This window comes from Eumetopias jubatus, unplaced genomic scaffold, assembly GCF_037043125.1.
Source record: "Eumetopias jubatus isolate StellerSeaLion01/CBP00866 unplaced genomic scaffold, mEumJub1_p1.0 scaffold_1, whole genome shotgun sequence".
NCBI lineage: Eukaryota > Metazoa > Chordata > Mammalia > Carnivora > Otariidae > Eumetopias > Eumetopias jubatus.
Genome location: NW_028274807.1, coordinates 217,252,757 through 217,277,528, shown reverse-complemented (window position 1 = coordinate 217,277,528; position 24,772 = coordinate 217,252,757). Strand labels below are relative to the sequence as shown.

Genomic DNA, 24,772 nt, shown 5'->3' with positions numbered 1-24,772 from the left:
AGCAGTCCGGGGGACTCCGGCCCGTGGAAACCGTGAGAGAGCAACTGCGTGTTGTCTCAAGTGGCTTTGCTTTGACGATTTGTTACACAGCAGTAGCTGACTGATACAGCTGACTCGTTACAATAAACAGCTAATGTAGCGGCTCTTGAAGACGTGTGTGCAAGCTCCAGCTTACACAGTGCAGCTGATGTTCACAGACTTTGACCCTCCTCTACTTAGGGGCTTGTCCCTTAAGATTGAGGCTGTTCCCCGGCTCCAGAGGCATTCAGGAGAAGGTGCTGTATGTTCCAGTGGCTGAGACTTGTTTAACGCCTGGCTATTAATTTCTGGTTTTACTGCTATAGTGTAGCCCTGACAGGGTTTTTTTGGTTCTTATTTATTTTACTTATTTATTTTTTAAAAGATTTTATTTATTTATTTGACAGAGAGAGAGCACAAGCAGGGGGAGCGGCAGGCAGAGGGAGAGGGAGAAGCAGGCTCCCCGCTGAGCAGGGAGCCCGATGTGAGGCTCGATCCCAGGACCCTGGGACCATGACCTGAGCCGAAGGCAGACGCTTAACCGACCGAGCCACCAGTCATCCCTGCTCTTATGTTTTAAATTCACCAACAAGGAGTGAGCCTGGGAAACGCAAGGCCCCCGCCCTCAACCCCATTAAAAGCAGAACCTCAGGTCCATGCTCCCTCTCTACCCTCCGTGTGTGACATCGGTGTGTGACCTCAGTGTGTGGCCCCAGGTGTGCCGTGAAATTTCCAGGTCGTGCGAGGATTATACTTGTTTTGCAGAGTTTCCTGATGGTTACTGCTGAAGCGTGTCTTGTAATCATTATAAGAACTGTAAGGACCGGACCAGCCACGACGCAGTTATGGATGGGCTGAGACCAGCACGTCACAAAGCATTCTGATTAGAGGCGAGAGCATGTACAATTTTTGGTATTGTCTCATGGCTTTTTTTGGAATTTGTTATTTTTCATATAGTTGAATATATAATCAGTTAAAAAAGGAAATCAATGTTCACAAATGCTTTTATGGTAGTCTGGCAAAAAAAAGGAGGCTCTTCGTTGTCAGGTAAGAAGTTGAAAAACCAGCCAGTATAATAAACTTTAGTAAATTACACCTATGTAAAATATTATTTTAGTTATATTAAATTGGTATGTTGATTTATAAAGGAATTACATGGTATAAGTTAAGAAATTCATTGTGCTTTTATAGTTTATATCTTTATATTAATATATCAATATATTAATACTTTTTTTGCCTGCAAGAAAATTAACTTTAAATGCTTTTCAAATCATTTTATCACGTTTTCCTTAACTTTCTATTTTATTTACTGTATTTCACTACATAAAGTTTCCTAATATATTTTCCATATAGCTATTCTAATCAGAAAACTTCATCAAAAGAAGTATACCGTTGACCTTTGAACGACACACGCACAAATTGTGTGGGTCCATTTATAAGCAGATTTTTTACGATACAGCAATATTAATGTATTTTCTCTTCCTTGTGATTTTCTTTTTTTTTTTTTTTAAGATTTTATTTATTTGTTAGAGACACAGCGACAGAGGGAACACAAGCAGGGGGAGAGGGAGAAGCAGGCTTCCCGCCGAGCAGGGAGCCCGATGCGGGGCTCGATCCCAGGACCCCGGGATCATGACCTGAGCCGAAGGCAGACGCCCAACGACCGAGCCACCCAGGCGCCCCTAAAATGGCGGTTTTTACAGCATGTCACATATACCATTTAAAAAATCATATGAAGGAAAAAGAAAGGGAAATGAAGCACAGAGCTGCCACGTGCTGGAAATGACAGAGGGACGTGTGTGGCTGGGGTGAACGGAAAGCTGTGCGAGGCCACAGGGACCAAACTACCTTCCAGAATGAACCCGGGCCCACACACACTGTTTTGGAAATGGACGATTTTCGCCAAAGTCACAGAAGCAATGTTTTGGGAACTTAAAAGAATTCTAAAGTTCATTTGGACTATGTACTTAGAATAGTCCAGAAGATATTAAAAAACAATAATAGTGAGGAATTGATGATGCCAGATATTGTAATTACTCTAGTTTACAAGGTGCCTTAAAACCGGAGGGAGCAGAGCAAACTGCTAGGATCCCCAGAAACGGAGCACCGTGGAAGTTAAGCAGCATTTCTGCTCCGTGTGGAAGGATCACACTGTGCTGGATTAGGGGGTTCCCAGTTATTAAAAAAATAAACATTTCTGGGGCACCTGGGGGGCGCAGTCGGTTGAGCGTCTGACTCAGCATGGTCTCAGGTCATGATGTCAGGGTCATGGATCAAGCCCCACATTGGGCTTTGTGCTCGGCAGGGAGTCTGCTTGAGATTCTCTCTTTCCCTCCGCTGCTCCCCCTGCTTGTGTTCCCTCTCTCTCTCTCTCTCTGTCAGGGAAATGGGTAAAATCTTTTTAAAAAGTATTAAAAAAGAAAGAAGAAAACTATGTAAGAAGCGGAAGAAAACAGTGGTGAATATTTGCATAAAGGTTTCCCCAGCCCAAGTTTGTAAGCTTGTCACCAAGGGTAGAAAACATCAAGGAAAAGAATGACCAAAAATGTGAAAGCTCCAAAAAAAAAAAAAAAAAAATGTTGAAATGATCATAATGTTAAAGATAAACAAGAAACCAGGAGAAATTTGTGTAACATATGACAAATTATATATAGAAGAGCTTTAATAAACAAGTATATTAAAAGGTCTGTAAGTCCAATATGTAAAGAGTTTTTATAAACCAGTAAGAAAAGACCTCTTCCCAATGGAAAAATGGACGAAGGCTATAAACTGACACTATAAATGGTCAAGTGCATGCAGGATGTTTTCCTATCAAACTGGTAAATGACACACGGCCTACCATCCAGCGTTGGGAGGGGGATGTAAGGGCATGGGATCCATGAAATGTGTTGCTGGAAGCGTAAATTGGTGCCCCCTTTCTGCAGGGTACGCCTCAGCACCTCGAAATGTCCCACCACATGATGCCCTCTGACATGGGCACCAACCCTGGCATTCTACCTACATCCATAATCAGTGGTATTTGTAAAGATTTGACTAGAGGAGAATTGTCACCAGTAAGTGCCGCCGACAGCCAGGAGCGATGTGTCCCATGCTGGGCCCGGCCTCCCGCAGAGCCCTGCCCTGCATCAGCCCAGCCCGCCCCCACGTGTGGCCCCACGCTGCCTCTCCCTTCTGTGGTCAGGACGGGAACCAGCACCATGTTCCCGGGCTCAGCCGTCGGTTGTTATGAACTGGGGAGGATTCGAACCGTCCCCGCCTTGACTTTGCTTCCGACCAGGAGCGTCTGGGGATGCGGCTGAGCAGGGCTCGTGTGACTGAGGAGCTGAGCGGTTCTCACTGTCCTCGGGGGCTCGTGGCTGCCACGCTCGCCGGCGTGGGTCTAGGGATAATGCCGCCCCCGGGGGGAGATTTCCAGTAGCGGGGGCTCCTGATCTCAGAGGGCTCAGCAAGCAGCTGCCGAGTTGCAGAGGAGCGCTTTCCCGGACACAGAGGCTGCCTGCTGTGTCACGTCCACTGGAAGGACAGTCCCTCGTGTGCTGGCCGGGTCCCAGCAACACGGCTGCCGCCCTCTCCCACCCCCTCCCAGTCCGGCGCCTGTCCCCCATCACCTCTCCCGGCTGGACAGGTTCAGGGGTGACCTGCCCTGGGAGGAAGAGTGACTCTGGGTGTGGAGGGAGGGGTCCCCCGGGAGCCGGCCTCCGACTCTGGACTCTGGCATTCCCAGGAGCCCAGGGCAAGGGGTGCCAGGCCTTCTGTGGGCAAAACGTTTCCTTCTAACAGGGGTCTGAGCCTCCCACGGCCGCTGCGACAGGTCACGGCCAACTTAGGGCTTAAAACCACATGGACTGATTCTCAGTTCTGGGCTCAGAAGTCCCAAAACCCCAGCGTGGGCAGGGCTGGTCCCCCCGGGGTCCCCAGGAGACCCGGCTCCGGCCTTTTCCTGGCCCGCGGCCCCCCTCCATCCTCGCCGCCAGCAGCGTGGGGTCTGCCCATCTCTGGGACTCCCACCCTCTGCCTCGCCCTCGTGAGGGTCTTGTGAGGACACCGGGCCCCTGGGAACCCAGGGTCACCCCCTCCTCGGGGGCCCTGACAAGGTCCCCTCTGCCGCGTGAGGGGACCCGTCCCAGGTCCCGGGGCGGGGGCAGGATGGGGACATCCTTGGCAGACATTACAAATAACAACAGCTCTCAAATTCTTAGCGGGTTCTGGAAACTGTTGTGGTGCGTTTGCAAAATCAGTGGGTAAGGAAACAATGGCTCCTTGAGGTCTTTCCAAATAACGTAATTGCCAGAGAGGCGGCTCCCCTCGCGTGGAGACGGTGCGCCCTCTAGGGGCGAGCAGCCAGCCCCGGCCCCAGGCTCCAGCCCCACCTGCTCCCATTTTGCCAAAGACCCCAGCCTGGACCCCTGAGAGAACCCAATCCGGTCCCGCTTCCCACAGAGAAGAAAGGGCTCTCGGGGTTCACAAACCAGGTGCCCCCGGCCAGAGCTAGCTGGCAGGAAACCCCTCTCTGGTTTCGCTCTCCTGCTCCGCACAACGGTTGTTTCCTGGCTCCCTCTCACACAGCAGAAAGGCAAGAGTTAAAATCGTGTTTGTTCAAGGGCCGGAAAAACGCTGACAGAACAGAAATGGGAGAGGGCGCATGCGCCTGCCTCAGTTTCTCAGTCCTGACCTCCCCACCCAGCCTGCACCCCACCGATTCTGTGTATCTGTTTAGCCATTTGGGGGCACTCTGGCGAGCCACGAGCCCACAGCCGGTGGGGACAAGGGTACCCCGGGGACAAGGGCAGGGACATGGCCCAACACCAGGCCCTGAGGCCAGGGAAGTGGAAATGACAAGCAGCAGACACGGGTACACAGAGGGCACAGTGTATTCTGATGCTCGTGCGGGAAGAGCCGTGGGCAGGGAGGGTGGAGAGAAGTCCCTGCCACCTTCCCCGACCTGGCTGCGCCGTGGGACACAGTGGTCATGGTGCTTGGCCAAAGTTTTGCACTTAAAGGGAGCTACATTCGATCAGAAGGGGCCTCCTCGAGCTGGACCCCGGGGGTTTCCAGAAGGACCGAGGCCAAGGTCATGTTAATTGCACTTGTTGGCGTTGGGTGATGGTGCTCCTCGCTCCTGCGAGCATCCCAGACACCCAGAGGCACTCAAGAGTCGGTGCGGTCCAGACTGGAAGGGTACCACGGAAAAGGCCACTGAGGACGCTGCACGCGGGCGGGATGCAGGCACAGGCAGAATGGGGCTCCTGTGGTCACTTCAGCGTGGCCCAGACGGGGCCCTGGCCACCCTCCCAAGGTCCATGGGAGACAGTGCTGAGATTTGGGTCCCGTAGCCACGCAAGGCCACGCAAACACAGGGCTTCCACAAAAAGTTGGCAGGCATCTGCAGAAAGGCTAACTCCAGCTAAACATTTGGCAAAATTTGAAAGGTTCCAGCCCGGGAGGGGGGTTCCACGGGAGATTCATCCTGCGTTATTCATAAGGGAGACGAGACAGTTTTCTAAAGGGGACGAGGACTCACACGGAGAATACTCCAATCTCTCACGATCCGTGAAGGGGCCCGGGAAAGCTGGGGAGCAGGTGTGGGGTCCCCGTCGTGCGAGTCGCGAAGCGGACACGGGACCCCTGGGCGCTGGCTGCACGCGGCGGCTGGTCTGGGCCAAACCACAGGGCAAATGCTAGTGGTTCACAAAGTGGATTTGCCCAGGTGCTCAACACGCAGAACCACGGAGTTCAAGTTCGCCGCCTGTCAAGGAGCCGGGCTCAGGATGGCCGCGTGCAGACCCACGGCGGCTGCCCACCGGGATCGGGGAGGACTCCACCCCTGCATTCAGTGCAGCCTCCACAGCACCGAGCTCGCTCACTGGCTGGGCTTTCTATAAAGCACGGGTCCGTGTTCTGGAGCCGTGGCCCTCGAGTGCGGGTGTCCCCGGGGCACAGCCTCAGTGACTGCGGGCCTGAGGGGCTTTCAGTGGCACATCCGTGCGGTCATTTCTTTCTGTTAAGAACAAGCAGGATGTCAGGTATCGACACAAAAGGGGTGGAAACCACACACAAATGGAAAAGCAGGGGATCCAGTCTCCAGGGGCCCGCGGGCCTCATTTAACGCCAAACCTTACAAACAATGTGACAGGTAACAGTGCGCTGTGGGCCCGGGGTGGCACGCTATTTCTGGGAAGGGCCAGAGAGGCAGTGTCCCGGCCTGTTGAGGGAGCGTGGCCCCAGCAACGCAGAAACAACTAACTGCCTGCATGCCAAGAGAACTTTATTCACAAAACCAGGCGGTCAGCCCGGGGCCACAGTGTACTGATTCGTGCCTTCTACAGTCAACTGGACACTGCAAGGAAACTTCTGGAAAGCAGCCCGGAAATAAAGAGGAATACTATGATACAGCCTTTAGACCCGGTGATGGCAGCCTCAAGAGTCTGTCCCAACAGACGAACGACAAATGCAAAAAAGCTAGGCATGAAGGCACCCCGCCACGTTCTCCAAGACAGAGCCCGGAAGCCTTGGTGCACAGGGCAGCCGGGCAGATCAGCACCCACTTCATCTACACACGGCCTCGGGAAGTCACGAGCTTAAGCACTTTATCCTCTGCCTGGCGCCAGAAAGAACTCGAAGCATTGGGCGTCTGGGGAGCTCCGTCAGTTAAGCGTCTGCCTTCGGCTCAGGTCATGATCCCAGGGTCCTGGGATCAAGTCCCGCACTGGGTTCCCAGCTCCGCGGGGAGTCTGCTTCTCCCTCTGGCCCTCCCCCACTCTGGTGCGCACGTGCGCTCTCTCTCTCAAATAAATAAAATCTTTTTTTTTTTAAGATTTTATTTATTTATTTGACAGAAAGAGACACAGCGAGAGAGGGAACACAAGCAGGGAGAGCGGGAGAGGGAGAAGCAGGCTTCCCGTGGAGCAGGGAGCCCGATGCGGGGCTGGATCCCAGGACCCTGGGATCATGACCTGAGCCGAAGGCAGACGCTTAACAACTGAGCCACCCAGGCGCCCCTCAAATAAATAAAAATCTTAAAAAAAAAACAAGAAAAACTCTAAGCACTGATGTGGAAGAAATGACAAGGGAATCAAGGCACTAAGTTAAAAAAAAAAGAAAAGCAAGCAGATCATAAAACTGCAGGTTCCAATTTGCAGTATTTTGTAAGTAATACATGGCTGGAGGTGACCGTCACATAAGAGTACCCTTCGTAAGGCGAACAATTCATCAGCATTCACAGCCACAATGGCGTGTGCCCTTTGTCTATCCAGTTCCAGAACATTCCACTGGCTCGGAGTAACCTGCTCCCCATTAGGCATGCCTGCAGTAACTTCAACTCTGGAAAAGTCCACTGACAGGCAGAGCCTGCAAGGACCCAGAGACACTGGGAAAGTTTGTGTGAAGAATAACTCAGCAATTGTTGAAAACTGGGCAAGAATAGAGTTCAAAGACCCGAATCAGTGGAGAAATCCACCGAAAAACAAGAAGAAGAAGAAAGGCCCGCATGGGAGTCCTGGGGTTGCGCAAAGGAAGCCGTGGGGGACCCCCAGAGTGATGATCTCTGTCCCCTAGCAGCCAACCCGCAAGCCCAGGGCCCACGGGCCCTGGAACATTCTAGCATTTCCACGCTTGGGGGGATGCCCACCCCCTGGAATGGCCCTGGGGGGCTCTGAGCACTGGCCTCACCTGGACCTCCTTGGGGGGGGTGTTCTCCACCCCTGTGACCAGCGGTGGTGGCAGCTGGTGGGTACTTGGAGAGCAGCCCCCTGCCGCCCGGACCTCACAGGTCCCGCTAAAAGCCCACAGCAGTTTGGGAGAGCGGGGGGGGAGGGGCCCCGGTGAGCCACTCTTGCTACCTGAATCGTGCCATGTCTGGGCTGGGGTTGGCACGGCTCCAGCTGGCAAATCCACAGCCGGAGGGTGGGCTTGAGGGTGCCGTTGGCTGGGATGGGGGCTGGGGAGTGCCTGCCAATGGGGATGGGGCTTCTTCTGGGGTGATGGAATGTTCTGGAACTAGAAGGCATGGTGATGGTTGTAGCACCTTGTGAATGTATTAAATGCCACTGAATCATTCAGTTCACAACGGATGATTTTAACTTATGTGATGTTTACCTCAATTAGAAATAAATCACTGCTTGTTCTGCGGCCAGGCAGGGGAGACGGGGATGCCCCGGGCCAGCCCCCCAGGCCGCTGCTGTTTACGGCACTGGAGACCACCCCCCCCCGCCAGTGTCTCCCACAGGGCAAGGCGGACAGCCGCAGGAAGGACGGACGTCTCCAGGCCCCTCCTGGGATGGCTCTGGGCTGTGTGACAGGGGTGACCTCCCCGGGGAGGCCCCCAGGATTCAGGGCCTCCGCCTCTCGCGGGGGCCGGGGTGTTCACGTGGGCAGCCCCATCCCCACCAGGCCCGCCAGCAGGGGCAGGGAGCAAAAAGAACCCAAAACCACGCCAGCGGGTGGGTCCCACGTGCCGGGAATCCAAGCGGGGGCCCCTCCATCTGCCGCCACGCCCAGTGTTGCCACGTCACAAACTTGGGCCGAAATCCGAGGAACCTACCTCAGCTCACTCTGTCCGCTCCGGGCTGCCCCGCAAGTGGGACGTGCGGGCTTGGGGGGGCCCGAGCCGGGGACCCAGCGCCCCCACCCCCAGCCGCCCCGCTCACCAGCGGCTCCAGCTCCTTGGCGTCGATGAGGCCGAACTCCTTGACGAAGTGGTAGAAGTGCTTGTAGCAGGTGTTGACGTGCGCCTCGGAGCCCATCTGCGTAATGCGGTCGAAGTGGTGGATGTAGACATGCACGAACACGCGGAACAGCCGCGACAGGATCTTCCTCACCACCTGCAGGAAGTTCTTGGGGAACGGTGTGCCTGCACACAGGGCGAGGGGCTCAGACAGGTTGGCAAACAGCCCCCCGCCCCGGCCCTGGCCCGCAGCCCTCACGGACCAGGGACACCCTCCCGCCGTGGAGCCAGGACCGCAGGGGACGCGCCGGCCACATGCCCCCCCCTTGGACCCGGGGCCCACGTCAGAACGGGGAGCGCTCCCTCCCTCCCCTTCCCTCCGCATCCGCGGGCCAGGGATCTGTGAGCCCCACAGCAGGTTCTGGGCCCTGGGCGTGTATTTCTGGTTAGGCTTATTTCTCCTAATAAAATGGGGCAACCCATAGAAATGTGTTTTTTGACGTCTGCCATCTTTCACTTGGTGTATTTCTCCCCACCTTGAGTGCGTCTTTATAATGTCACCTACATCCGAGCAACGACATGACTTAATCGCGAACGTGCACACGTTGTAACTCCTACCGTGGGGTTTAATGCTTCATTTTTCTTGACTGTGGTGAAATGCCCCTATGGGGGGGGTCCCCATGCCAGCACCCCCCCCACCAGCGCAGTCTGTTAGGCACCCCCACCCAAGCACGTGTCTGTCCCACAGCACAGCCGGGTGCAGCCAGCACCCGCAGGTGGCTGCCCAGGCCTGGGAAGAACGCGCGAGCGGCCCGCGGGCTAGCAGCCCAGGGGGTGCACGCGGAGATGCCGCGGGGCGGCCGCGGTGCACCAGGCGCTCACTCGCAGCACCTGGACGGCAGTGAGCATCGGGGTGCACGGGACAGGTAACGCTGCCGAAGACGGGCGAGCCCCTGCCACGACGGAGCCCACGCGGCTGCTCTCCAACCGGGGCAGGCCTGCCGGGTGTGGAGCCGAGGGCAAGCGGGAAAGAAAAGGCTCTCCGTGAGCTGTGCGGGACAGGTCCAGCCTGACCCCGTGCCTTCCCGGGTGCACCCTGCCCCCTCCTTGGTGTCTGGGTCCAGGTGGCCTCTCGGCCCAGAACAGTGGCACTTGTACTCAGTCGGTGCTAAGCATCTGTGAATGGTGACCAGGGCCCAGTTCCTGGGCTAATACCATGGAAGGTTCGTTCAGCATCACTGAGACCTCTGAGTTTTCCCCGTCACTTGACTCTGCAGAGATGAACCCCAAAGGTCATCCACAAACCCATGTTTGTGGGTACCTGAGGAGCAGCTATTGTCCTTGCAGACCCCTGAAGGCCACGTGGTGGGAGGTCCCCTTGAGGAGGTGGGAATCCCTATGCACTTGGGTCCTCGACTGGTGGATAAAAGGGTATAAGCTCAGAAAGAGGATCAAGCCCACGGCAAGCAGAGGAAGGCGGGATGGAACACCTTGGTCAGCTCTGAGCCTACACGGGGCCTGGGTCCGACGCTGACCCTGCCCCTTCTGTGTCCCTCTCCCGGCCGGGCAGCCACCAAGGGCAAGCCTGGGTGAAGGGGGAGCCCGGCCGGGACGGGCTCAGAAACGGCCACTGCACAGGCTTGCAATGATACTCACACAGGGCGTGCCTGGCCCACCCCTTGCTTTTATAAATGAAGTTTAATGGGGGCACAGAGCCACCTGTTTGTTTACAAATTGCTTCTGGGGTCTTTTGGCCTACGGTGCAGATCCGAGTGGTCAAGACACAGACTGGCCTGTGACGCTGGAGAGATTTACCATCTGGTCCCCATGAGAAGAGGTGGGCCTGCCGCCGGTCTAACGTTAAGAGCACAGGCCGGTGGCTTGAGGCCTAAGTGGGTGTACAGGTGTGAGCAGAACCAACACAGGGGCCGGCATGTAACGTGACCCGTCCCCTCGGCCAAGCCACACATCTGACCCTGAGGCGTGCCCAGCCACGATTCTCAGAAGCACCACAGACAGAAAGCAGAGAAACACAGCCGCCTGTGGGAAGCACGTCGTTCTGGCCACCTAGCTGGGGTCCCGAAACAGGGCTGGCAGGTACCACCCAGGCCAGGCAGGCCCCCCGATGTGAGCACGGAGGAGAGGCCAGGGGTGCTGAGAGCCCGAAGAACGGCGGCCTGGCCTCAGAGTCCCGCTGGGCGGCTGCGTGGCACCTGCCCAATTCCTTTTCTTTGCCTCTCACCAGCATCCAGTTTGGTAAACCCGGCGACCTGATGGAGGGACCACTGGGAATCCCGAGTTTGGGAAAGGACAAGTCTGGGGTGGCTTCTCCCCAGATGGTCCCTGAAAGCCCTCTGCCAGTGTCAGCCCTTTCCTGGTGCAGGCGGCGAGGGGGGTCCCAGGGGAGAAGCTGGAGCGGGTGCAGAGCTGGGCCGGAGATCTGTTTGCCTGACTGGTGTTCCGGGACCACGTCAACGCCGATAGTGACGTGAAAGCCACGTCTGCGGGGAGTCTCCCAGTGCCACCGTCACAGACCACCACCGGCTCAGCGGCTTAAACAACTCATGCATCTCTCACAGTTCTGAGTCCGTGTCACTGGGCCGGGGTCGCGGTCCCGGCAGGACTGTTCCTCTGGAGGCTCCGGGGAGAATCCGTCTCCTTGCTTCCTCTGGAAGCTGCCAGCATTCCTAAGCTCACGGCCCCTTCCTCCTTTCCCTGCTGTCATAACACGTTCTCCCCTCACGTGTCCAATCTCCCTCTGCCTCCCTCTTACGAGGACCTTGTGATGACATTCAGGGCTCAGCAGGATGATCCAGGGGTATCTCCCATCTCAGGGTCCTTAACTTAAAGCAGAATGTGTCCCCCACATGCAGGCACATCCCTCGGCCGCGGACAGGAGCAAGGTGCCCACACGTGCGGCCCCGGAGCCGGACCCCGAGCCCATGACGCTCAGGGAGGGAACCAGACACAGAAGGCCACACGGGGTGTGCGTCCACATGGGTGACACGTCCGGAACAGGCTCATCCGCGGACGGGAAGGGGGCTCGTGGGGGCCGGGGGCTCGTGGGGGCCGGGGGCTGGGGGGGGATGGGGAGGGGCTACTCTGGGGAAAGGGATTCCCTGCAGGTGATGGAATGTTCTGGAATTAGACAGTGGTGATGGTTGCACAACTCAGTGAATGTACTAACAACCAGAGTGGACAGATCCCGAGGACACCGGGCTCAGTGAGAGGAGCCAGACCCAGAAGGACACATCCCGCAGGAGGACCCCACGCCCAGGAGGTCCCCAGAGGAGTCCCGTCCACACAGACAGAGAGGAGAGGGTGGGAGCCGGGGCGGGGGCAGGGGGTGGGGATGACGGCTGACGGGGACCAGGTTGCTTCGGGTGGAATGTTCTGAAACTCTGCAAACGTATTCCTAAATGCCACTAAACCATACACTTTAAATGGCCTGGCACCCCCCACGGCCCCGCCCGGCCCCCTGACTCACCGACGTGGGTGGGGAAGAGCTCCTCGTTGTTGATCTGCACCTCGATCCAGTCCATGAGCAGGTCCATGTAGCGGGGGGCCGACAGCGCCGTGGGCTTGCGGAACTGGTGCTCGTCCTGCCAGCGATACTCATACTTGGGGCCACCCGACATGACCGGGCAGGACTGCTCCGTGCAGCCATCGCCAATGGTGCCGTAGATGAGGTTGACGCGGTTGAAGAAGTCCACCACGTGCACGGCCACCCAGTCACTGAGCTCCTCGCCAGGGGGCAGCTGCACGGCCAGCTTCAGGTCCAGCCCCGCGTTCAGCGACGCCTGGGCCTTCTTGTGCAGCTCGAACCGCTGGGTGCCCGGCTCGAATTTGCGCTTGGGGCGGAAGGTCTTGTCCTTGTTGAAAACTTGCTTCAGGAAGGGGTTGGACATCTCGGCCCCCTGCCCGGTCAGCACGCTCCCTGGAGACGCCTCTGCAGAGGGGCCCGGGCAGGATGTTCGTGTCAGGTGGCAGCCCAGGCGACGGAGATTCGCTGGGCCCCAGGCCTTCGCTAAGACCTGCAACACAGAAAGGGGAGGACCTGTCAGCTGTTTCTGGAGACCCCGCTCTGGAAGCACCAGGGGGCCGGACCGGGAGGCTCCCAGGACTCGTGGTTTTCAGTTTCACCAAGACGGCACCAGTTCCTCCGCGGACAAAATGGTCCATGGCAGGTCCCAACTGCCTCAGAGCAGAAGACGCAGAGACAGCCCCCGACAAGCCAGAGCTGGAGGCATCTCCCCCATGCCCGGAGGCCTTCTTGTACCGCGGGACGGAGTGTGGAAATCTGCACAGAAGCTAAGGCGGCCTGCAGCGGGTCTGTGGTGGCCTCCGTGAAGAGAGGCCCACATCCCTGGGACCTACAAACGGAACCTCATTTGGAGGAAGGTTCTTTGCAGGCGTGATTAAGGATCTTGGGCTCTGCTCCTTCTGGATCATCCAGGTGCCCCTAGTGTGATGACATCTGTCCTGATAAGAGGAGACAGACACACGGAAGGAGAATGCAAGAGGGCGGAGGCAGGAGCGCCGTCCCCACGGCCTCTGAAGGAGCCAGCCCTGCCCGCACCCTGGCTGGGGCACTGGCCTCCAGAGACGGGAAAGGATAATTTCTGTGTTCCCACATTTGCACCCAAATCTCCTCATTGCATCGGGGCCCACCCTAATCTAGGACACCCTCGTCTTGCCGCCCGAGGACGTGTGCAAAGGCCCCATTCCCAATGGGCTGACATGAATTCTGGGGGGACGCCCTCCACCACAGTGCCTGTCTCAGAAGCCTGGACGAGCCTGTCTGGGTCCGGCCCGTCCAACACGGGACCATGGCTCCTGGGAGCGTGGGCCGGGCTGGGACAGGGGAGGCCGGGCGCGGAGGGACCGGCGGGGTGGGGGTCTTGGCAGTTGACCAGGCCTAAGGCACAGAAGGGGAAGTCTGCAGACAACAGGGAAGTGGAAGGACCCGCCGGCGGCCCCACCCCCATCGCACACCCTGCGCCCAATCACCATCTACGGCACAGCAAACGCCCGCCCGGTTTCTCTCTGCTTAAACTGTGGAGGTCATTCCTCTGATGCGGGACTGGCTGGTTGCCAGGCGGCCCGCCCCTCCAGCCCCAGCACACTGCTGCAGCAACCTACCAGACCTAGGGCTCCTAGGAGCCCGACTGCAGAAAGTTCTGCAGGTTCCACATCTGGAACGGGACTCCTGGGGGCTCCTGCCTCTCCCGGCTTCTGGAGGCCCCCCCGCCCCCTCTGACCTCTGCTTCCCTCATCACACCTGCTTCTATGGGCACAGCCCTCACCCCCTCCCCCCGACCGAGGGCGGCCTCCGCAGAGTGCCCAACTCGATGTCAGCACCTCCGCCAACGGCGGAGCCGAGTGAGCGTATGCAGGGTCCCCGGGACGAAGCTGTCGGGCTGACAACAGGGGTGCCCCGGCTGCCAGCAAGCGTGCGGTAAGAGCTTTGTCCCGACTGCGGCAGGCATGGCCCCCGAGAGCCGGTGCCCCTCCCGTGGGGGCCACACGGGAAGCAGCGGCAGTGTGCCCATGCTCCTTCACCTTCAGCCGAGACCCTGCGGCCAAAGGCCAGGCTGGCCCCCCCATGCCAGCAATGGCGTTCCAGACGCCACGCGAAATGTGCCAACGGCTTAACCCGGTGCTGGGGCCGGACGACTGTGCCCCTGCGGCTGTGGAGTGGCTGTGCAGACCCACGGGGCGCTTGGGGCTTAGGGACCGCAACACTCGTGCAGGGCCTCGAGAGCTGGTCCTCCTGGGGTCACCGAGGGGTGTGGGGCCAGATGGGAGGCGGCAGCAGATATGGAGCGACCCCCCCCCACCACGGCTGCCCGACCTGGCCAGCATCGGCCTCGCCCTCGGTGTGTCCCCGGGACCCCTGCTCACAGGGCTCAGACGCACCCGATGTGCCCTGGTCAGGGGAGAGGACGTGGTAGGAAGAATAAAGGCCCCAGAGACCTCCCCATCATGGTCCCGGGACCTGGGATGTGTCCCCTCACGTGGCAGAGGCGACCTTGTCATGGCCCCGAGGTGGGAGTGACCCTGGGTTCCCGGCGTCCTCACGAGGCCCTCACAAGAGGGAGGCAGAGGGTGGGAGTCCCAGAGATGGGCAGACCCCGCGCTGCTGGCGGTGAGGATGGAGGGGGGGCTGCGGGCCAGGGAAAGGCCGGAGCCGGGTCTCCTGGGGGGACCAGCCCTGCCTGTGCCATTTTGAATGTGACCTCCAGAACCGTGAGATGACAGATCCGTGTTGCTTTAGGCCATGAAATTTGTGGTCACTTGTTAGAGCAGCCCCAGGCAACCCTGAGGAGCCAACAGTCCCAGGCTACACACGGTATCCTAATGAGCACTGGTTAGAGTAGCTGTGAATGACATCCAGGCCCTGGGTACACGTGGGCCCGAGGCCTCCCCTTCTCTGCGCTGACCGGCGAAGCCCGACCACCTTCTGGGCCCAGCTGTGCAGCATGGGTGCTGGAAGGTCTGCTCAAGGCAGCATAAACCACGCAGAACACCGGAAGTGAGCGTCAGGGATGGAAAAGCTGGCCAAAGACAATGGAGCCAGAGGGACGGGAGAGACCCCACCGAGAAGGGGAGGGAACCACCACTCTCCACGAGAACGGCTGTCACCACGAAGGACAATCACCAGGGCCCATGATGACACGCAGAAATCGGACCCCTTGTGCGTGGCTGGGCGGAGCCTAAGACAGGGCAGCCGCTGGGGAAACAGCCCAGCAGTTAGACAGGGCTGTCTCCCGGGTCCACCCCCAAGAGAAGCGACAACAAACATCCACACAGAAACTTACACACTTCGCAGCAGCACGATTCATGATCATCACCCCAGGGTGGAAACAATCCAAACGTCCATAGCAGGTGATGCGTGGATAAGCTGTGTCCCCCACACAGGGGAGCGTCGGCGCCCACACACACTGCCCCGGGCCGGACCCCGAACCCACAACGCTCAGGAAGGGAGCCAGACACGGAAGGCCACACGGGGTGTGAGTCCACGTGGGCGACTCCAGACAAGGCCCGCTCTGAAGCAAGAGGGACGCGTGGCCGTGAACACAGGTGCTTTCACCTGCTTCCCCACGGCTGCTCCCGTCACTTCCTGCCGTGCCGGCTCCCGGCCAGGCACTTCCTGGACACCCTCCAAGGATGCGGCAGCCGCACCGAGCAGAAGGGAACACGGGCCTGGACCGGGTCTGCACCCTGGGCCCTGCTAACATCAGGCTGTCCCGGGTGCTGTGGGGGGCTGAGCAGCACCCCCAGTCGTGAGGACACTGCCCAGTGTCCCCCGGGGGGCAGAGTCAAAGACCCTGCATTAAAGACAGTGACTCGGCGCTACCCAGTTAAGGATTAGCTCCATCACCGGGCAGGGAGGACCTTGAGCTTGAACCCTGGGCTGCGTGGGTGAAGCCACCACCCTTTCTGCCAGGACACACGCCTCCATGGCAAAGCGGCTGTCCATGAGTCAGGTGTCCATCGGGCTCACCCCAAAGCAGGGCCAGCTACCCCCCGGGTCGGGGCTGCTCCCCTACTGCACCCCTGCACACACAGGTTGGGGTGCTTTCCAGGTCCCAGGCCTGGGCACAGGCCCAGGCACTCAGGGCCTGGATGGTGGGAAGGTGGCACCTCAGAGCACAAGGTGCAGCCACACTCACCCCACCTGCAGCCCAGGGCCCCTCCGCACCACGGCCGGGTGCGCTGGACAGGCCGGTGGGGACCCCCGGGCCCACCACCTGTGACCGATCATGCCCAAGCAGCCTGCCTACCTGCCCCGGTGGTTAATCTGCGAACTTGGCCACTCTCAGGTCACCCTGGGTGCAGGTCAAGGGGCAGCAATCCCCTGCGGACCGATGGGAAGAGCAAGTCACCTCTGCCCTCGCCGCCTGACAGCAGGGCTCGCGTACTTCTGCACTGACGGTCTCATTTCAACCTGCAAACACCCTTCTGCTTGAGAAGACCAGGTGGGGGTTGCGTCCTTCGTCCGCCCGGGCTGGGGTCACTGCGGCTCCTGCCGTGCGCCGCCTGATCTCTGGGCTCCTCATGTACCCCGCAGCTGAGCTGCACCCAGGCAGCAATCCCAGGACAGGGGAAAGGCACCCGCCACTGCCCTGTTGTTGGGGACTCTCGGGGCGGCTCTGGGAGCTTGGCCTGCCACCACGTCACCTGGGGACCCGCAACCCGCACAGACAGAAGCGGGCCCTGTGGGATGGGGGGGGGCCTCAGGGTCATGACAGGGTCCGCGTGCCTCCATGCCAGGGACCAGACGCACACCAGGCCAGTTCTGGAAGATGGGGGGAGGGCTGACAGGCCTCCTGCTCGCTCTCTGTCTCCTCGCAGAATGTGCGAGGATTTTCTGCAAAACTCCCCTGATGGATGGAATTCCCCTCACATGCAAAGGGCTTTCTATGGGGACACATGTGCCCCATGGCCGAGGGGTGGCAGCCACCTCAGAGTGCCTTTGCCTTGAGAAGCGCCGCAGGAGGCGACTCCCCATCACCACCCCCAGCCCTGGTTGCCGGCTCTTCCCAGACACGTCCGAGGATGGCGCAGGGGTGGGACAGGCTTCTGGGGGTTCAACGCTAAGGGCTCCGCTGGTGGCCCAGGTTCTTCCCTCAGACGAATGTGGGCGGTACTTAGAAACTTCTAGACTGATGAAGGTGAGATGACAAAACTCCCCAGCCCCAACACACAGCCTCCTCCCCCTCTCTTTTTCTGAAAACCAAACAAAACACAGTTCCTCCAAGCAGCTGCCTTGCATGACCCTCCTGGGGAGGTGCAGCGCGGCCCCTGCCACTTCCTTCCGGTGCCTCCACATCCTGCCTCAGCCGCGGCCGCGCCCCTGCTCCGGGGACACTGCGCTGGAGCCGGGGGGTCTAGACAGACAGGCCCCAACCGCAGAGGTCGGCCCCATGTGTTCCAGACCAGCATGCAGACCCTGGCTCCCGGCCGGGAAGCAGAGTGTTTGGCTCGAAGATGCTCGAAGCCCAAGGATCAGTCCTGCCCAAGAAGGCCGCACCCCAGAGCTGTCTTCCACCACCTAAACGTTGATTTTTAAATATCAGCACTGCTCCCTGGGTGGGAAGCCACCTGCCGTCCTGCAGGACTCACAGGAAGGTGGCTCCAGCCCCCGCCCCCCCCCCCCCACGGGGTACGGCGTCCTATTGGCATTTGGCCCTCATGTCTTTGCTTCTGGGGTGAAGTTCCCCAATTTGTTTTGTAGGAAGGCAGGAAGTGGTTTGCTGAGACCACACCAGGCCAGGCGCTCTCAAGGGGTTCTGCATACTTCAGCCCTCCTGACAACCCTTTTATAAACAACTGTGATATAATTCACGTACTGTAAATAGTACACAATTTTAAAGTATACGATTCAATGGCGTTTAATAAAATCAGAGTAGGGCAAACATCACCACAATTCTAGAACATTCTCATCACCTCAAAAAACACCCTGTGCCCATCAGCAGTCACTCCCCATCCGTCTGTTATGGGTTGAATCGTGTCCCCCAAAACATACCACTGGCACCTGTGAATGGGACCCTCTTTGGAAATAGGGTCTTTGCAGAAATAAAGATGAGGTCACACTGGATAGGGTGGCCCCAGCCCAATGACAAGCATCTCTATAAGAACAGGGAAATCTGGACGCAGACACACGGAGAAGTGGGCCATGCGACCACAGTGGCAGAGAGCGGGTGACAGGTGTACGAGCTGAGGGGCGCCTAGGATTACCTGGGACTCCCAGAAGCCGGGAGAGGCAGGAAGGACGTCAGTGTCAGAGCGTACAGCAAACAGCAGGGGGGCCTGGATGTGGGCCCAGGTGTCCTGTGCCTCCCACCTGTGCTGCACCAGGGCGGAGGGAGTGCTGGGTGCACACGGGCCCGCACAGACTCTACGCCCCCTCCACCATGGGGACAAGTACTGAAATACTGTTTGACAAAACCACGTCACCTGGGGGACAGCCAGCGAGCCGGCAGGGATGCTGGTGTCGGTTTGGGAGCTGCGCCTCTTCGCGAGGCCCCCCGCCTGTTTCACCGAGCAGAGGCCCGCACGTCAGGAAGGGCAGGACATGAGAAGCAGAGCCCCCTCACTGCTGTCCAAACACGGACTCCCCCACTGGCTGTCCAAGCTTCCTTTTAGCATCAGGATGCTCAGGACGTGCCCTTGACTCTGCGAAGACCCTGGTCTGAAGGGGACACCGCGTGTCCGCAGCAGGCCAGGCCCGTCCACTCACGGACTGCACTCTCTCCAGGGTGCCGTGCCCGGCGCCCAGCTCTGTTGGGGGTCTCCCTGGGGCCACTCTGCCCCCAGAGATGCTGGGCCATGTCTGGGGACCCCTGGGGTGCTCCTGACACCGAGCGCACGGGGCCGGGGATGCTGCTCATCCCCCACAGTGCCCGGGACGGCCCTGAACATAGTGACCCCGTCACAGATGTCTTATTTTGGACTCAAGAGACGCAGAAGCGCCTGTCTCCTTTCCAGAATCTGGTTTCTGAAATTGGATTTGCCTTTTCTGCTTAAGCAATCTGAACCTCGAAATTCTAGGAAATCAGGAACAGGGCTCTCCAGCTGGGGCACGTCTAAAACTTCCCTGAGTAAAAGCCCAAGCTCTGAGCCAGCTGCTTGGGGAATTTTTGTTAAAGCTCCATTTTACGAAGCTCTGGAGAAGGGAGAACAGCTCCCGGAAACGTGATTAATAGCTGACTTCACTGAGTTGCCTTGGCTTTGGTGTGTCTGTACATACGAAACAAACGGACTAAAATTGTTTAGAAAAAAAGTTCAGGAACTGGACTAGCATTTCTGAGAACTCCCTGAGGAAGTAAAATAACCACTTTTGCTTCTGCTGAAAGAGAGAGAGAGAGAGAGAGAGAAGGGCGGTGTACCTAGAATTCAACTCGCCAGGTTACTCGGGGCGCCTGGTACACAAACACTGTGCTCATCAGCGTTCTGAGAGATGTAAAGATGGAAAGGACACGCTCTCCCTGCAGAGAGGTTCAAATAAAAACTATCGAGCCAGGCAGAGACACGGAGGCACCTCAGCGGCACGTCCCTGGGTGAGAGCAGCCGGGCTGAGAAGGCCGCACACCGTGTGGTTCCGGGTCTAGGACGTTCTGGAAACGGCAGAACTGGGAGTCAGTATAAGGATCAGCGGTGGCCGGGGTGGGGGAGAGTGATCGGGAGGAGCACGGAGCGTCGGCAGGGCCAGGAACTGCTCTGTGCCATGCTGTGATGGTGGACCGCTGTCCGTGACACTCGTCCGAACCCACAGCGTGTGCGGCACCGAGAGTGAGCCCTGGCGTCACCCGCGGCCTGTCGTTCACGATGTCCCAGTGTGGGTCCGTCAGCTGTCACAAACATCGGGCTCTGGCGGGGAGGCTGGTCATGGGGGAGGCTGTGCATTTACAGGGAGAGGGGGCCTGGGGGAACTCCACCTTCCACTCTGTTCTGCTCTGAACCTCGATTTAAACAAAATGATAACCAACACTAATTCAATGACAATACACCGAGCATTTGGTTCAATCCTTGAGGAGCTTACCCCGTTTAAGAACTAACTAAAGCCACAGAAAACAATGAATCCTGTGAAATCAGGAGCTGGACTGACATTTGCGGAAAGAACCTCACAGAAAACACTAGGACTCTAACATGCGCCATGGGCAAGATCTCAGATTTTCCAGTAACGTTGCTAAAAAGCGAGGAAGTGCAAAGAAACAGGTGAGGTTACTATTAATACCGTATATCACATTCTACCCAGGAACACCAAAATATCATTTCAATACCTAGCGGATACAGACGTTACGGACGTTTTGCCTCTTTTTTTTGGAAAAACGAGGCGCCCTCTGTGTCTGGGACTTGGTGCGCATGTGGTGCCTGCAGCACATCCCGATTTGGACAAGGCCCGCTTTAAAGGGCTCTCGCCACACGGGGCCTTCGGCTGGGGCACCCGCCAACTCAGCTCCGCTCGGGTGAGCGAGAGGGGACACGCCGCGTGGGGGGCATGGCGCCAAGAGGGCGCTGCAGGGCGTGGTGCCTGCAGCGGGAGCGGAGGCGCAAGCCGGGCGCCCGCTTGCTCGGTTCTCACCCGTAACCAGCAGACCGATTCAGTGCGTTCTGAGAACGGGCCCCGACAGGCGGCCACGAACACGCGCGGCCACAGCCAGTCCTCAGCAGGTCCACTGGGGACTTCCGGGGAGGCTGCGGGGCGCTGCCCCGCTGTCGGCCAGGGCTGCGACCTTCGCTGTCCCTCCGGGCTGAGCCTGCAGAGCGGGCTACGAGCCCCGAACTTCACGTGTGGTGGGGGCGGGAGGAAGGACGCGGCTGCGGGGGGCCGTGTGCCGCAGAGCCAAGCCCAAGAGCAAGGGCGCATCTGCCGCTTGGGAGAGATCCGGCCTCCCCGGCGCCCGCGCCCGCCCCCCAGAGGACCCACCTGCGGTCTCACGCCCAACCGGCCGGGCGGCGCTCGCGGCTGTCCGGCGTCCGGCGTCCACCGCCCGGTCCCCTCCGCAGCCGTCGAGCAACAGAGGGCGCCGCCCGCCCCCGCCCCCCCGCCCCGACAGATGTACTTCCGCTGCCGGCCCGGGCCTCCCCGGAAGCCGAGCCGGGGTGGGGCGAGGTCTAGAACAAGGGGGGCGCCCCCCGCAGCCGCGCTCTCTGTTGCCTGGCAACCGGAAACGGGCCGGGACACCATTGGCTGGTGCCAGCGGCTCCAGGCCGGGGGCGGAGCTTGCGCAGTGCCGGCAACGCGGAGCCGGTCCTCCCGCCTGGGCCAGCCCGGAAGGAGGAGCTAGCGCGTGCCGTGGGCGCATGCGTGGGGCGCGGCCTGAGGGCGGGGCCGAAGCCTCCCCTGGGCGGGGCGGCTCGTGGGCGGGGCCAGCAGTTGTCCGTTGCGGGGCCGGGGGCGGGGCCTGTGCGAGGGCGTGGCACGGGAGGCGCCGTTGGTTGGCGGGCGGCGGGCGGCGGGCGGCCGGTGGTGGGCGGCGGGCGGGCCATGGCCCTGCTACTGTGCTTGGGCCTCACGGCGGCGCTGGCCCGCGGCTGCCTGCACTGCCACAGCAACTTCTCGGAGAAGTTCTCCTTTTACCGCCATCACGTGAACCTCAAGTCCTGGTGGGTGGGCGACATCCCCGTGTCGGGCTCGCTGCTCACCGACTGGAGCCAGGACACGATGAAGGAGCTGCACCTGGCCATCCCCGCGGAGATCAGTAAGTGCGGGGGGAGGAGGGGGGCCCGCCCGGGCGCTTGTCGGCCCCCCGGCCCCGCCGGACCGCCCCCCGCCCCCGCCCCAGGCGCTCACCTGCCTCCGCCCGCCCCCAGCCCAGGAGAAGCTGGACCAAGTGGCGAATGCCGTGTACCAGAAAATGGATCAGCTGTACCAGGGCAAGATGTATTTCCCCGGTAAGCGGGCGGCAGCCACAGCCGCGCGCGGGGAAACGGAGACTGCCCCCCTCCTCCCACCGCCCGAGCCTGACCTCCCTCCTGCCCACCCGCGGCAGGGTATTTCCCCAATGAGCTGCGAGCCATCTTTCGGGAGCAGGTGCACCTCATCCAGAATGCCATCATCGAAAGTGAGCGAATGAAGGGCCCGGGGGTGGGTGGAGGAGGGGAGAAAGGCAGCTCCCCGAGGCAGGGCCCCTTCGTCCCGCGGGCAGCGGCAAGGCTTCGTGGATAAACCCCACCCCTCCCTGCCCCCTGGCCCTGCCGGACCCTGGAGGCATGGGTGAATACTGCTGCTGCCCTCCCACACTGGTTTGCTCCATCCCAGGCTGAGCACCACCTGGGGGGGGGTCTTGCAGGGCAGGAAGGGTGGGCTGGAGCCGGGGACAGACAGGTTGGTCCCCTTGACCCCCCACAGGCCGCATTGACTGTCAGCGTCACTGTGGTGAGTGAGCCGCCCTGCAGCCCGTGGGGTCCAGCGGTGGCGGCCGCCCTGGAGGCCGAGGCGGGGGAGCTTGCCACGGTCTCTCCTGTGATGCAGGCATCTTCCGGTACGAGACCATCTCCTGCACCAACTGCACCGACTCGCACGTCGTCTGCTTTGGCTACAACTGCGAGTAGGGCTCAGGCTGGGGTGAGGAGGGGCGGGGGGCCCCAAGCCCGAGGTCTGAGGCTAGCCTGGGACCCTCCTCCGCCCCTCCCTGGCCTTCCAGCACCCGGGGAGGGCAGGGCTCTGGGCCCGGGGCCTCCCCATCTCCAGTCTCCACGCCCGCGCGCCCGCAGGTCTTCGGCACAGTGGGAGACAGCCGTACAGGGCCTCCTCCTGTACATGTGAGTTGGGGCAGCTGGGCTCCGGGAGGGCACCCCAGCCTCCAGCCCTGCCAGCCCCTGAGTCCAACGCTGCTGTCGTTGTAGAAATAAGTGGCACAAGTACGTGAGTTTTATCCAAGGCAGTGAGTGTGCTTGTAGCCCTCGTGGGTGAGTGTGAGCCGGCGCAGGCACAGGAGCAGCACCTGGCTCGCGTGCCCGTGACCGCAGCCGTTCCTTCCGCGAGCGCCTCTGGGCTAAGCGGGCACAAGGGGGGGCAGGACGGTGGTCAGCGCTGGGGAGGGCCCCCATGATGGATTTGCCCCAGTGGAGGGACCTGAGGGCCAAGTGGGACCCTGTCGTGTCTTTCAGACAGGACACGAACACAAGGTAAGCCACCCCCTCACCCCGGCCTGTCCTCTCCAAAGCCCTGGCCAGGCTTTCTGAAAGGGAGGTGGGGATGAACTGGGAGGGGCTGGAGAGGGCAGACACAGCCGGCAGGGATCTCTGCGCCCGCGACAAGCCAGATGTCACCTCACAACCACAACCAAGTCATCACTTCGCGAATAAACATCAGCTCCTCCTCCCCTGGACGCACAGAACCACTCCAGCCTTGTGAGTGGCTCAGAGGGAGGCTGGGAGCCCCGGTGGGCTCCGCACACAGGGCTTGAGCCTAAGCCAGAGATCAGAGCCCAATGGCCAATGTGCCCAAGCCCCCCACCCAGTTTTTGCAGCCTGTTGTGGGAGTGTTAGGTGTGACCCCAGTGCTGTCTAGAGGATTCGAACAAGCCAGGGCCTCCAAGCTGAGCTTTGATGGTCTTGTCTGCAGCCCTGTCACAGGCCCCAGGGCCCCAGCAAAGACTCGGGGGGGGGGGGCTGTGAGGTGGAGCAGGAACAGAAGGGCTGAGGGCACCCATGTCTCCCCAACAGTCTGATATCACCAAGCTTCACGTGTCTCGAGCCCCCACACCTGGCCAACCTGACTCTAGAAAATGCTTCCGAGTGTCTGACACAGCACTGACAACCACCGGGTTTGCCAGACCGGCCCTTGCCTTGAGGTGGAGCCAGGACTCAGCGGGACTGTCCCAGCCTGACCCCATGGAGCAGGCCTGCTGCTGCCTTGAGTCCCTCCACTCCCATCAGAGCCTGGGGGCCCCCGGGAGGGCTCTGCGGCTGTGTCGGGCAGGGTCACAGAGCTATTAGATGCAATGATTAAATGTCCCTGACATTTCTCATCACAGAGCGGTCCTTCTCGGGGCAACGGGGGGGCGGGCAGGACTGAGGGCCCAGGGATGTCCACGCCCATTTCAGTGCAATCCATCTAAACACATCCAGGCGGACTTCGACGGAAACAAGTTTGTGGGCGGATAGGTGCTCCTGAGGACTCAAAAGTGAAAACCAGGGCGTTTAGGTATCTCTTGGGGTTCATACCACGCTGGACTAAACCTGAGCCACAGGAGCACGGGAAGTGTCCCCTGGCGTTGTTTCCTTCTGCAAAGCCTCCACATGACTTATGAGAGGCTCCAAGTGCTTGATCTGCGCGGCAGACAAGCAGGGGACTCGGGGACCAGAGTCCTGCTGGGAGGTGGCCTCATGCTAGGAAGTGCTGGCAGCGGTCCGTGCAGGTCAGGAGAAGTCCACAGGGCGCGTGGGGAGTGACATGCTGGCGGGCTGTGGAGAACAGCAGTCTCATGGGCCGAGCGCCCATCCAAGGGGATGGGTGTTGGGGGCACAGGCTGGTGGCCAGGCCAGTGCCGCCCTCGCTGCATCAGCATCGGGTCTGACATGGTATGGGACACGCTGCTCTTTCCACTGAGAAGACTGAGAGCGCCTTGTGGCTGG

The 24,772-nt window shown here is 59.8% G+C and overlaps 2 protein-coding genes across 3 annotated transcripts; one reads left to right on the top strand and one right to left on the bottom strand.

The window, feature by feature from the left end:
* Positions 1 to 4,871: 4,871 nt before the first annotated feature.
* Positions 4,872 to 21,225, bottom strand: MOB3A (MOB kinase activator 3A). The gene is made up of 4 exons (XM_028126162.2): positions 21,117 to 21,225; positions 12,168 to 12,714; positions 8,664 to 8,866; positions 4,872 to 6,016 (listed from the first exon to the last, which is right to left on the bottom strand). The coding sequence occupies exons 2-4, from the start codon at positions 12,586 to 12,588 to the stop codon at positions 5,987 to 5,989; spliced, it is 654 nt and encodes a 217-aa protein (XP_027981963.1). The 5' UTR covers positions 12,589 to 12,714; positions 21,117 to 21,225; the 3' UTR covers positions 4,872 to 5,986.
* Positions 21,226 to 21,659: 434 nt separating this feature from the next.
* On the top strand, positions 21,660 to 24,045 carry IZUMO4 (IZUMO family member 4). 2 transcript variants are annotated; one of them, XM_028126154.2, is made up of 10 exons: positions 21,660 to 21,891; positions 22,004 to 22,084; positions 22,183 to 22,254; positions 22,542 to 22,568; positions 22,665 to 22,740; positions 22,907 to 22,954; positions 23,039 to 23,053; positions 23,303 to 23,320; positions 23,531 to 23,545; positions 23,861 to 24,045. In XM_028126154.2, exons 1-10 carry the CDS (start codon positions 21,678 to 21,680, stop codon positions 23,949 to 23,951), a joined length of 657 nt encoding a protein of 218 aa, XP_027981955.1. In that variant the 5' UTR covers positions 21,660 to 21,677; the 3' UTR covers positions 23,952 to 24,045. The 2 variants fall into 2 exon arrangements, with proteins under 2 accessions (XP_027981955.1, XP_027981954.1); XM_028126153.2 differs by having other exon boundaries at positions 23,039 to 23,101.
* The last annotated feature ends 727 nt before the right edge of the window (positions 24,046 to 24,772 follow it).

Coding starts and splice junctions, on each gene's coding strand:
- MOB3A (XM_028126162.2), bottom strand. CDS start 12,588: ATGTCCAACCCCTTCCTGAAGCAAGTTTTCAACAAGGACAAGACCTTC. Junction 8,867..12,167: donor GCTCTTCCCCACCCACGTCG/GTGAGTCAGGGG, acceptor CCCTGTGTGCAG/GCACACCGTTCCCCAAGAAC. Junction 6,017..8,663: donor CCAAGGAGCTGGAGCCGCTG/GTGAGCGGGGCG, acceptor TGTTCTTAACAG/AAAGAAATGACCGCACGGAT.
- IZUMO4 (XM_028126153.2), top strand. CDS start 21,678: ATGGCCCTGCTACTGTGCTTGGGCCTCACGGCGGCGCTGGCCCGCGGC. Junction 22,085..22,182: donor GGGCAAGATGTATTTCCCCG/GTAAGCGGGCGG, acceptor CACCCGCGGCAG/GGTATTTCCCCAATGAGCTG. Junction 22,255..22,541: donor CCAGAATGCCATCATCGAAA/GTGAGCGAATGA, acceptor GACCCCCCACAG/GCCGCATTGACTGTCAGCGT.